General features: G+C 41.0%; 1 protein-coding gene across 6 annotated transcripts in view; it reads left to right on the top strand.

Moving 5' to 3' along the window:
* KIZ (kizuna centrosomal protein) overlaps positions 1–12,859 on the top strand; it is a 91,311-nt gene that overhangs the window by 17,352 nt on the left and 61,100 nt on the right. For all 6 annotated transcript variants that reach the window (XM_040248617.1, XM_040248620.1, XM_040248619.1 and 3 more), the window contains 2 exons: positions 8,005–8,650; positions 9,031–9,346. In XM_040248617.1, coding sequence (XP_040104551.1) covers positions 8,005–8,650; positions 9,031–9,346 — 962 coding nt within the window. The remainder of the gene's footprint in view (positions 1–8,004; positions 8,651–9,030; positions 9,347–12,859) is intronic.

The raw sequence follows: 12,859 nt of genomic DNA, 5'->3' as shown, positions 1-12,859 counted from the left end.
TTCATTCCAGAAATGTTTTAAATGAGCGGTAAACAAAATGGGCATTTTGCTGCTTTTCTTTGTATACATAATTTTGTACATTTTAACCTTTTCATAGATAAAGTGGAAAGAAAGGATTGCATATCTCAGCAGCAGACAAAAAAGAACTGCAAGGAATACTTAAATAAATTCTGCTATGTATCTGCCGTAATGCAGGCTTCTAATCCTCCTCCCTATCTCCATATAAATGATTCTGTTCAAGACCATAGATGTTTTCTTCACTAAAAGCAGTAAAGCTCTTTTAGATGAAATGTCTAAAAACATCTTGTAATAACTTGGAGCATGCTGGCAAGAGTAGTCACTTGTGACTATGTGTGAAACCCCCTCAGCAAGTCGATATTGTAATAAGCAAAACCGGGAGCATCACTCCATTATTCAGAGAAGCCAACAGCGTGCTTGCTCCTTAGGCTGCAGCATTCATTAAGAAAAGCTTCCTGGGCTGAAAGCTGGAAACAGATGATAACGGGATATGATTTTCATATTTAATGCTTTCCTTGGAAGAGTATGTGTGCTACAGATTGATAGAAGAATCAACTGCTACTTTACTAAAAGACTTTCAGGTTTGCCCTATAGCTACCGATGGAATCATTCAGCCAAGAAATTAACTTTTTCTCCTTTTACCTGCTTTATATATCTGCTAAGCAGGCTGCCTGGCTGCCAGTAAATGTTATTATGCAGTTAACTGTTTGGTATTTAAGACTCTTATCAGAAAAGAAACAGAGGCCACACTATTTTGTTTTTATAGTAGGAGCAAGGTTTTAGTTTTTCTTTTTTTTCCGTGCATTAGCAGGCATTAATCTGAGTTTATAGAAAGTTTTAGTTTTCTTTCCCAAAGATTAAAAAGTTAAAAAACCTAGAATTTAGAGCATTCTTTAAGCTGTAGGATATAAAACACCAAGCCCCAGCAACCCTGACCTATATGAAAAGGCCTTTAATGTTAAATGACTTTTCTGCTATTAGATGTACACCAAATGTGGTGTGATGTGATAGACTTCTGAGCCATTCAGGCAGTCTTTCTGTTTGACATTTGGTCGTGAAATAATTGACATGTTTTAAAATCTATAATCCAGTTTGTTCTTTCTGTGCTGTTCCTGATAGTCACATTGTTAGTATGGCAGTGTCAATGGTACTTAAGTAAAACGGGAGATTTTTTTTTTCTATTGGTACTACTGATTCCTTACCTTACATATAGTTATACAGTTTCCTTTTCAGTCATATTTATTAGGGCAAGAGACATATAGCAGCCAACCCCCTAACATGTTACACAGAATAATTAGAAGTGTTTCATTTTTACTGCAAAGTGTTACCTCCTTAAAAGCTTGGACTGTTGGCAGTATGTAAGAATCAATTAGGTAACACTTTGAGAAATTTATAAGTTTCCTTTTTCAATTTCCCATTGATGTTCCATCAATAAAAAGATAAAGACATTACAGCAAAATCCCAAAGTAGTTCAGTCAGTTCAGTTCAGTTCAGTCACTCAGTCATGTGTGAGTCTTTGCAGTGCCATGGACTACAGCACGCAAGACTTCCCTGTCCATCACCAACTCCTGGAGCCTACTCAAACTCATGTCCATTGAGTCAGTGATGCCATCCAAACATCTCATCCTCTTTCGTCCCCTTCTCCTGCTGTCAGTCTTTCCCAGCATCAGGGTCTTTTCCAATGAGTCAGTTCTTCGCATCAGGTAGCCAAAGTATTAGAATTTCAGCTTCAGCTTCAGTTCTTCATATGAACATTCAGGGATGATTTCCTTTAGGACCGAATGGTTGGATCTCCTTGCAGTCCAAGGGACTCTCGAGTCTTCTCCAACACCATAGTTCAAAAGCATCAATTCTTCAGTGTTCTGCTTTCTTTATAGTCCAACTCTCACATCCATACATGACTACTGGAAAACCATATCTTGGACTAGACAGACCTTTTTTGGCAGAGTAATATCTCTGCTTTTAAATATGCTGTCTAGGTTGGTCATAAATTTTCTTCCAAGGAGCAAGCATCTTTTAATTTCATGGCTGCAGTCACCATCTACAGTGATTTTGCAGTCCAAAAAAGTAAAGTCTGTCATTGTTTCCAAAGTAGTTAATACTTACTAAATACTAAACTAGAACAATTCCTTATCATTTGGGGGTGTGTTTTTTCTTTCATTGGAAACCTGTGCAGCTCTTCTTTCAGCATCATATGAGTTAATCTCTGTGCCTGGAGCACTGGTCTCCAGGGACTGGCCTGAGCCCCGTGGTTGAATTCAGTGGATCATTGTTGAGTGAGTCCTCTGTTTGAGAAGCCACAGCAGGTCCCTCTAGGAATGCCATGATGCCTACCCTCCAGGTGTTCCCCACAAAGTGCTGTTCTTTCCTAGGCCTGGGATGGTGTGTGCTGAGGGCCAGCTCCATGGAGAAAAAGGGTTCCGTTCCTCTGCAGTGCGTCCTCTGTGGCCTGGGGAGGAGGTGCCGTGGGAGCTGACGTGAAGTGTGGGGCAGGTGCCAGTCCCCAGGGATGTGATAGACATTCTCCAGTCTGGAAATGTTGCGAATGCAGGAGTGGAAGCTGCAAGCTTGGTAGGTAGCCGTCAGCCTGGGTAAGGGCCCACGTTCTTCCAGGAAGTGGGAAAAGATGAGCTTGGAAAGGACCATCGTGGAACTCCCCACCACCCCGAATCAGTGTGCGTGCACTTGCGCAGTGGGGCAGGTGGAGGAAGCACTGGGGCGCAGAGCAGTTCCATCAGAGGTGGGGGAAGGCGGGGCTGGCAATGCGGTGTGGGGTTCCCTAGGGGAAGAAGCTCAAGGATCGAGGAAACCAGGCTTTGTTCAGATGCAAGGAATGGACCAGACCCTGAGTTGGGGTGGCCATTGAGATGGAAAACACCAATGAAGGGGAGAGGAGCTTTCAAATTCTTGATAATTCTGAGTTACAGAAGGATATCTTTAAAAAGTGGTTGTGCACCTTTCAAGCAAAAGTAGTAACTTGGATGCTCTACCAAGAAGAATGATCAGGTAGTAGTTACCTAGTTTTTCAGGGTAGAACTTTGGCTCTGTTTGTAATAGGGCACCCAGTGTGTCCATGCATCCAGTGGCTGCTCTTCGGAATCATGTGTTCTCTTCAGTAATCATCGGTCTGTTCATCCCCCATGCTTTTTTCTAGTATTAATTCACTTAGTAAACTCTCATTGTTGTTAATTAACAGGAAAGACAAAGTTCAGGTCCCAGTTTGAATCCTTACAAATTTTACTGTCATATAGTCATCCTGCTCTATTATACATTGTCATTTTTTACTTTGGGGTAGACTCTAATACCATTGGTCTCTAGGCATGTTCTTCTCCTTGCCCAGTTTTATTATGTATCAGCAGTGACTAGGACATGTACCTAAAAACACATCAAAACATATGTACCCAGGAGAGGTGGAGATGGCATTTGTGAATGAGAGCATAAACTTTGAGGTGGGGTTTCTGAAGTTTCTAAACTGCTACACTATAAAATATATGCCCCTAAAAACAGAAGTGAACTGGGTACTTCACAGAAAAATTATGCCATACCAGGGCTGAAGAATGTAAAGGATGAGAGAATTTCATCACAGGGTGGTTGAGAAGTTCCACTCCCACTGTTGGAAACTTCCCTGCCAGGGTCACATGGAAAATGGCTGTGCAGGTTGTTATTTCCGCTTCTAATCCTAATAGTAAGAACACGGAACAGTCACTGCACATCTGTTTTGTCAAGGCCTTCAGTAAGCAGTTTATATTCATCAACTCATTTAATCCTGTCGACAGTTCTGGAAGTAGATACTGTTGTTACTTACCCTCATTTTAGAGGAAGGCTCAGAGAAGTTGGTTGACTTGCCAAAGACTGCACTGCTTGCAGGAGCCCAAGTTCAAACTCAGACCATGTCCATCTTATTAGTTATCCTCCTGCCACTGCCTTCTAAGGTAGTCTGGGTGAAATGCTCTTCAAAAGTTAGGAGAAATCCCTGGTAGAATAAAAGCAGCCTCGTCTTATGGTGCAAAGTAGTTCAGTTATCCATTTAGATGCATTTTCACCTAAGCATAGGGGAGACTGTGATGGTCTCCCTTGCTGCTGGACTAGTCCAGCTGGATCAGGTGAAATGGGATTCTGTACTGGTTGAAGTGGAGTGAGAAATTAGACATACACTTCAGATTTCATTATGAGGAATTCTTGTGTTATTGTGTAACCCAATTTGAGTTTAACTCAGTTTTGAGTGTTGTGGCATAACAGATGGGCAATGGAGTCCTTGTTTCTGGGTTTGAATCCTGTGACCAAGAGCAAATTGTCTGCCCTTGCTAAGTCTTCCTGGAGTGGGGATAACAAAAATGGTTGTTTCAAGGGTTTAAAAAGTAACCAATAGAAGTTGGCTTGACACCTGGTAAGTGCTTGGCACATGTCCACTGATTCTTCTGTCACTGTAGTCAGCCATCTTCCTGCTCCCCTGGGGTGGCCGCACTGAGGAGTCCTGACGTCACACCACTTACCTGTTGTAGTGAGGCCAGAGGTACCTACCAATTAGGAAACGAAAAGGAAAGCCACCTGGTGGTAACAACACATGTTAGATGATTTTAGCATGATGACAGTACCAAAAAACTTAAAAGATGTACCTTTGAAGCCTGAATTTAATGGACCCATTTTAAAATTTTGGTAGTTCCAACTTCTATTGGATTTAGTGGCCAGAAACGTCTCCTTTTGGCTGCAGTTGTGAAAATTTGGTTGAGTCTCTCATCTACCCCAGTGGCAAAATGAAAGTTAAAAATCACATTGTCGTGGAGTCTCAGTCTGCCTGGACTGCCATAACAAAACAGCCCAGACTGGGTAGCTTGAACAACAAATCTATTTTGTCACGGGCTGGACGTCTGAGATCTAGGTGCCAGCTGGGGTGGTTTCTGGTGCGAGCTCTGAGTTGCAGACTGTCCTCTCTCTCTGTATTTGTGTGTCCTTTTCTCTGTGCATGTGTGTGGAGATAGACAGATCTCTGGTCTGTTCCTCTTCTAAGCGCAGCAGTCTACTTGATTAGTAGACCTCATTTAACCTTTATTACCTCCTTCTAAATCCTATCTCCACATACAGTCACATTGGAGGTTAGGATTTGAACATAAGAATTTAGGGAAGGACACAATGCAGTCTGACACATAATAAAGTGAAAGAGTTCCTTCAGGATTGTTACATGTAAATTTTTATTAAGGGATTTGAGGAAGTCTCACTGTGACTTAAGGACTTGTTTACATAGAAACTAAGAGCAGTAATAGTACTGTGTGAAAAGATGGAAATTAGGTCTGACAGCTCCATTTTTCTATTCTGCATTCATCATGATACTAATTTCCTTATCTGTGGGGAGAAATAATAAGAAAAATAAAGATTACCACCACATTCTGCAAAACATGCAGAATAACATAAATATATTTTTCAAAGTACAATAATGGTCAAGGTCCGCCTGCTTTGAAAACTGTAGTTGGTGATTATTAGCTGAGAAATTGTTACAGTAGTTCTAAATTTGCTGCTGTCTCCAGCAGTGTGGCCTTTCCCTCTTCCCTCAGTAAAGATGAACTCCTGGTTTTAAAAGTTACCTTCTGTTCACTAATAAGTCTTTTCAGTTATATTCATTTGCTTTGCTATAACTTTCTCCATATGCTTTCAGTTTATTTAAACTAAAAAAAAAAAAAATTTCACCCATTTCTTATATTCGCCACTCTTCCACCTCTGGCAACCATCAGTCTGTTCTCTGTATCTGTGAACTTGGTTTGTATTTGTATTTGTTTTTGTTTTTTTAATCCAAATGTAACAGAGATTGGGCTTCCCAGGTGGCTCAGTGGTTAAAAACAAAAAAAAAATCCTCCTGTCATGCAGGAGATGCAGGTTTGATCCCTGGGTCGGGAAGATCCCCTGGAAGAAGGCATGGCAACCCACTCGAATATTCTTGTCTGGAGAATCCCATGGACAGAGGAGCCTGTCGAGCTACAGTCCATAAGGTTGCAAAGAGCATGAGAGATTATACATTATTTGTATGACTTATTTCACTTAGCATAATGCCTCAAAGTTTATTCACATTGTTGCAAATGACAGGATTTCCTTCTTTTTTATAGCTGAATAATATGCCATTGTATATTTGTACCACTTCTTTACCCATTCAGCCATTATTGGACTCTTAGATTGCTTCCATATCTTGGCTATTGTGAATGATGTTGCCGTGTACGTGGGGGTGCAGATATCTTTTCAAGATAGTGCCTTTGTTTTATTGGAATTTCTAGATCATATGGTAGTTCTAGTTTTAACTTTTGAGGTGTCTCCATACTGTTTTCATAGTAGCTGCACCAGTTACATTCCCGCCAACAGTACACAGGGGTTTCCTTTTTTCCACATCCTCACCAATACTTGCTATTTCTTGTTTCAGTAATAGCCATTTTAACATGTGTGAGGTGATATCTAACTGTGGTTTTCATTTCCTTTTCCCTGATTATTTAGTGAAGTTGAACATGTTCTCCTATGCTTTTTGGCCATTTGTATGTCTTCTTTGAAAAAATGTCTATTCAGACTTTTCTGCCCATTTTTTTTGCTCCTGAGTTGTATGAGTTCTTTATACATTTTGGATATTGGCCCTTTATCAATATATCAAGACTTCCTGGTGGTTCAGCTGGTAAAGAATCCAGCTGCAATGCAGGAGACCTGGGTTCTATCCCTGGGTTAGGAAGATCCTCTAGAGAAGGCAACAGCTACCCACTCCAGTATTCTGGCCTGGAGAATTCCTTGGACTGTATAGTCCAAGGGGTCACAAAGTATCAGACATGACTGAGTGACTTTCACTTTCATCAATATATCATTTGCAGATATTCCCTCCCATTCGATAGTTTTCCTTTTTGGTGATGGTTTTCTTTGCTGTTCAAAAGCTTTTTAGTTTGAAGTAGTCTCTCTTGTTTGTTTCTGCTTTTGTTACGTTTGCTTTTGGTGTCAGATTCAAAAATCATTGCCATGGACTTACATTAAAGAGCTTACCATCTGTGTTTTCCTCTAAGAGTTTTCATGGTTTTGTAAAACATTCAAGTCTTTAATTCATTTTGAGTTAATTTTTGTGTATGGTATTAGCTAATGATCTGCTGCTGCTGCTGCTAAGTCGCTTCAGTTGTGTCCGACTCTGTGTGACCTAGGTTCGTTTTTTTTCATGTGGCTGTCTAGTTTTCTTAACATCATTTGTTGACTAGACTGTGCTTTTTCCATTGTATGTTCTTGGCTCCCTTGTTGTAAATTAATGACCATATGCATGGGTTTATTTCTGTGGTCTTTGTTCTGTTCCGTTAATCTATGTGTCTGTTTTTTTATGGCAGTACCATACTGTTTTAATTACTGTAGCTTTGTAATATATTTCAAAATAAAACCGCACGATGCCGCTAGCTTTGCTCTTCTTTCTCAAGATTGCTTTAGCTATTTGGGTCTTTTGTGTTTTCACACAAATTTTAAGATTGCTTTGATTCTGTGAAAAATTCCACTGGAGTTTTGATAAGGATTACAGTGAATCTGTAGATTGCTTTAGGGAATATGGCCCTTTTAACAATATTAATTCTTCCAATCCATGAGCACAGACTATGTTTCCACTAATTTGTGTCTTTTCCAGTGTTTTTCATTAATGTTTTACAGTTTTCAACATGAAATCTTTCACTTCCTTGGTTATATTTATTCCTAGGTATTTTTATGTAGTTATGAATGAGACAGTTCATTTCCTTTTCTGATATTTCATTATTAATGTATAGAAACCTTCTTTATGGTCCAGCTCTCACATCTGTATATGACTACTGGGAGAACCATAGCTTTGACTATAGTGACTGAACAACAACAAAACACAATGAGTTTTATGAAACATGGTAGTTGTTGATTTCATTGGTCATGCTTCCTTACCTCATTTTGTTCCTGAAAACAACCTAAATAACCTTATAGTTCATAGACAGCAAGTTTAACTCTTACTTATGTCGTTTGGGGCTGCAGGTTGTAATGCCAGGAGAAATTAACTCAGGGACAGCCATGTCAAGAGGATTGTATCAACCAGCAACCATCTTTATGGGCCGCCAGATGTCAGCTGTCTCAGGCATTGGAGATTTTACTACAGAGCGGAAATCTCCCCAACCCACAAAGAACTTTTCAATTCCTGACCCACATTCACACCGGCAGACAGCCCAGAGCAGTGATGTGACAGACAGCCATGTAGTACAAACTCCTGGTGACACACAGTGCTTAAATAAGGCTGACAAAATAGATGGAAAGACATCTCTTCAGATTGGTGAGAAAATGCCAGTCACAGCCAGCGCATTGTCTGAGGAGGAACAAACTCATTGCTTCGAGATAGGAAGCAACGCACGTCAGGGCAAGAGTAATTTATCTGAAGGCAAAAAGTCGGCCGAACTCCATTCCCTGTTATGGGAGAGATTAAGTCCAGAGAACAGAACCACTGATTTAAAGTGTGACAGTTCCGGGAGATCAGAGGGATCACAGGGAGAAATTCTGGCACGGGAGCATATTGAAGTCGAGGAAAAAAGAGCCAGACCGCCAGTCTCTCCGCTGTCAGGTTCAGAATCCTGTGCATCTGAAAACGAGTGTCCTCAGGAGAAGCCCCCTGCCAGAGAAGCTTCCTCAGGTGGGGTGAGAGGCTAAGATGGTTTGCTGATTTTTGTCAGTATTTTGTTTTTCTGGGTGGTGATGGGTGTTAAAAATACAAAATACCGTCTTGTGGTATCTGTCCCAAAACAAAGTAGTGACTGTGCCAATGAATTCCATTCTAATGCGTTCTTAAATATGTCCATAGAAGTACCTTTGCAAACAAATTCTCTGATTTTTAAACCCACTGTGATATTTTAAAAATATTTTTAATGGCCTTTAAAAAAACACCAGTTACTTGTGGATTGTTTCTGCATGTTCCTAGCTGATGAGTAGTTCTGCTCTGAGAAGTAGAGCATCTTAACTCTCCCAGCTCCCTGAAGTCAGTGATCGGCCATCTGTTCATGTCCCCTGTTACAGATCACCTTCCTTGCCAGGACTCACAGTCACAGGAGCCCTTCAGAAAAAAGCAGGAAGAGCAGGAGGAGGAGAGTTTGAGCAGCAGCAGTGACCTCACAGTTTCTGTAAGCGAAGATGATCTGATTTTAAAGAGTCCAGAACCACAGCCAAATCTGGGAGACACAATGGAGCAAGAATATGGAACAGAGACCTTAAATGTAATCCACTCTGAGCAAGAAAGAGATGCCCCATCCACCAGAAAACCTAACTGTATTTTGCAAGCCCCAAGCACTCTTGATTCACCAAATGAGTCCTTCACTAACTTGCCAGCAAGGGAGTAAGTCATTCATTTTTTTTCACTGTTCAGTTTTAATTATAGATATTTTTAGAGACCATTCCACTGCGAGAATATTAATGAACACTCAGCTATAACTATGTAAGTTCCTTAATTCTCATAAATAGTCTTTTGGATAAGGACTAGTTTTTTTTTTTAATGAAATAGCTTTAAAAGTCTGAATATCATTGAAATCATGGTGACTGGCAGTTTATAATGATATCTAAAGAATCCCTGGTTAATTCATAAGTAATTCCCTCTACTTCTTACCCACCATTCTTTTAGAAAACCAGTCATTTTGTACTTGTAGTAACACAGGTGACAAACACTTAAACTTTTGGGAATTCAATTTTTGAGACTGAGAACTTTGTATCTAATTAATTAATTTGCTTAATCCTTCTATCCCGTTCCTTTGCGTCATTTTTGTGATACAATTAAATATGCATTAACAAGTTTTAATAAGTGTATATGTAAGGCAGCTTTCCTTTTCTGAGTGTAAATGTGAGGACACTGGAGATTTTAAGGTTTAAGAGGAGTGTCAATGTTATATATTTTGAGCACTTATAAAATCCAAGTCATAAAAATTCATATGTGATTTTTTTTTCACGAGCTTCCCTAGTGGCTCAGACAGTAAAGAAATCCACCTGCAATGCAAGAAACCCAGGTTTGCTGTTGATTGGAGATAGTGGAGTTGTAGGAAACATGGAAACATGTTGAGAATCAGTTCTGCAATAAGGGTAGCGCTAATAGCATCAAATATCTTAGGGGTACAAGGAACCTAAGTAAAAACACAGAGTAGAGCTCACCATCTAAAGTGGGGACACTAGGACTCCCCTGGCAGCGCAGTGGCTACGACTCCATGCTCCCAACCAGGGGGCTTGAGTTCCCAGAGCTTGAGTTCAGTTGCTGGTCAGGGAACCAAGATCCCCGTGCCACATAGAGTGGCCTAAAAAATAAAATGAGGACACCAAGGCCAGGGGTGTAGGATTGACACCTAGGCTGGGGGCCAACCCTCCATACAACCTCCCTGCCCCCATCCCACCTTGGAACATGTGACACTGTGATGCCATCACTCGCTCTCCAGCATTCCCAGCAACAGTGAAAAGCCAAGTGGATTTCTTGCACACGAGGGTGTTGTTTTCTTTAAACTACCATTGTAGCTTTCTATATATATTGCCTCTTACCACTCATTACCTATTTAGAATGAAAAGTCTGTAGTCTAATGGACTTCAAACTGATGTTTAAGAAATATTTATTAAGAGCACCTAAGTACAAAGTACTTGTACTGTAGATGGAAGAACCATTGTAGTGCTCATCCTTGGGAGATTGGCTTTATAGCAGAGGCAAGCCCGATGGATTTTTTCTAGTAATGGTACTTGCCTCTCATTGAGGAGGTATGGGTTATTATGTACTACATCATTAGAAACTTTATTACTAAGAAGAGAATGTTTTTATTTCAGGTGGTATTTGCTGCCTTCTTTTTATAGCAGTTCTTACACAAGTTGGTATTTTGGTAGGAGGAGTAGTGGACTTACTCAGGACTCGGTCCTTTTTTGAAATGAATAGGTTGAGTATGAGTGTAGAATTAACGATGTTCTATCTCCTATTCTATATGAATGACTGTTTCTTGTGACTCTGAAACCAATCTTCTTGAAATTTGGGGGTATATTTTACCAAAAATTGTTGGAAAATAAGCATTTGAGGAATTTTTGAAGGTTACTCTTAATAGAATGCCCCCAGAATAAAAGATCAGTTGGTGATGCTGGTTTTCTGTGTCCATGTTACTAAATCTGAGTCTGTTGATCTTCTGTGGTGAAAGTCCTCACCAAGCATAGATTGACAGTGGTTTTAAGTAGTTCTGGTTAACTTGCAGACTTCGCACATCTCTCGAGACCCTGCATTTTCTTCCTTTCTCTTCAGCCTTTGCTCTTCTCCTTTGCTCAGAGGGTTATTTATTAATCTGAGCCTGTGACTTCATATTTACAGAATACCGCCCTAACCTCAGAGCTTCTCAGTTTACTTTAGTATCTGTTGAGGGGCTGAGAAAAGTTGCTAGAATGAATTTTAGTTAACAAAGGTGAAGAGGTGGGACAAAGGAAGATAGGAGTTGAACAGGAAACTGGACCCTCCGATTTGCTGAGATTGATGATGATGACTTCAGGCATGCCTCGGAGATACTGTAGAGACACAATAAAATGAGTCTCGCAAGAAGGCAAGTCACACAAGTATTTTGGTTTCCCCGTGGGTTCACGCTGTAGCATGTCTCAGAACTTTCTTTTATTCTTATGGCTGAATTGTATTCCATTGTATGGATAAACCACATTCTGTTTATCCACTCATCTGTTGATGGACACTGTATGTGCTTCCACCTTTAGAAGCTTCTCTGCCTTCTTTTATGGACACCTCCAGAAGTACAGCGCCATGCTGTGATTCCTGCACCTGAGCTGTAATTACAAGCTGTAATTAACCTTTCTCACAAGCACACTTACTAGAATGAAGCTGGGTAAAAGAAATGTTAAAAAGGAGGACCTTGAATCTTGTATTATCTTAAGGAGTGAGCAGTTCGCTACAAAGTTTGGCCCAAAGCTCCAGGACTGTGAACGCTAGATATTCATTATTTGTCATGTGACAGGTGGCTGACCCTGTGTCATTTGGGACTACAGGGATAACCTGGCCACTTGTCTCTCATTTGGGGGATTAGTTCAGCCTCAGTCACCCTGAGAGAGGTAGCAGGGTTCCCTAGACAGCAGGGGAGAAGTCCAGTGCGCAGATGCTCTTTAAGTATCAGGTTGCATCCTGTTTGCTAATGTCTCATTGTCTAAAGATGCCCCCAGGGCTCAGTGCAGAGTCAAGAGGTAAATAAGATGAAAGGCAGAGTTGCATTGCAAAGGGTGTGTACCCTGTAATGAGAAGTTTATGGTCAATTTTTGTAACCTACCACAATACTTTAAGACAAATTCAAATAGAGATAAGTTCGGTGTGAGTCCAAAGGGTTGGGAGAGGTTTATACAGGTGTTGATACAGCATCTTGAAGGATGTCCAGGCTTTGAGTACAGAGGAGGAGGATAAGGGGTGGAATGGGTCTGAAGAAAGAGTGCAGGTACAGAGAACACAAGGGGTGGGGCTGGGGGGCAGGCAGAGGGCCTGGCTGAAGGCTTGTCCAGGAGCAGCTGTCAGAGTGGAGGTTTGGAATGTCACCATGTTTGAGAAAGGCCTTCAATGTGCAGTTAGTGTACATATAGTTCATCTCTTTGTTCTGCAGAGCAGTTGAAGGCTATTTTGAGAGAAGGGTAATATGGTGAATCACTTGATTTAGGAGAAACAGTGTTGTCAGGATGACTTACCCATGAGCAGGCCAGAATTCTGAGATGGCCCCTGATATTCCCGGCCCTGGTGTGCCCCTGGGTGATCCCTGCACCTGCAGTGTGGACAGCACAGTGAGGCTGGTGGGGCCCTCCTGTGGCCAGGTGGCATATGATGGAGAGGAAGAGTCTTGCAGATAAAATGGCTACAGGG

Source organism: Oryx dammah, unplaced genomic scaffold, assembly GCF_014754425.2.
Source record: "Oryx dammah isolate SB20612 unplaced genomic scaffold, SCBI_Odam_1.1 HiC_scaffold_10, whole genome shotgun sequence".
Taxonomy (NCBI): Eukaryota; Metazoa; Chordata; class Mammalia; order Artiodactyla; family Bovidae; genus Oryx; species Oryx dammah.
The sequence above is the reverse complement of the archived record's forward strand: the minus strand, read 5'-3'. Positions and strand labels throughout refer to the sequence as shown.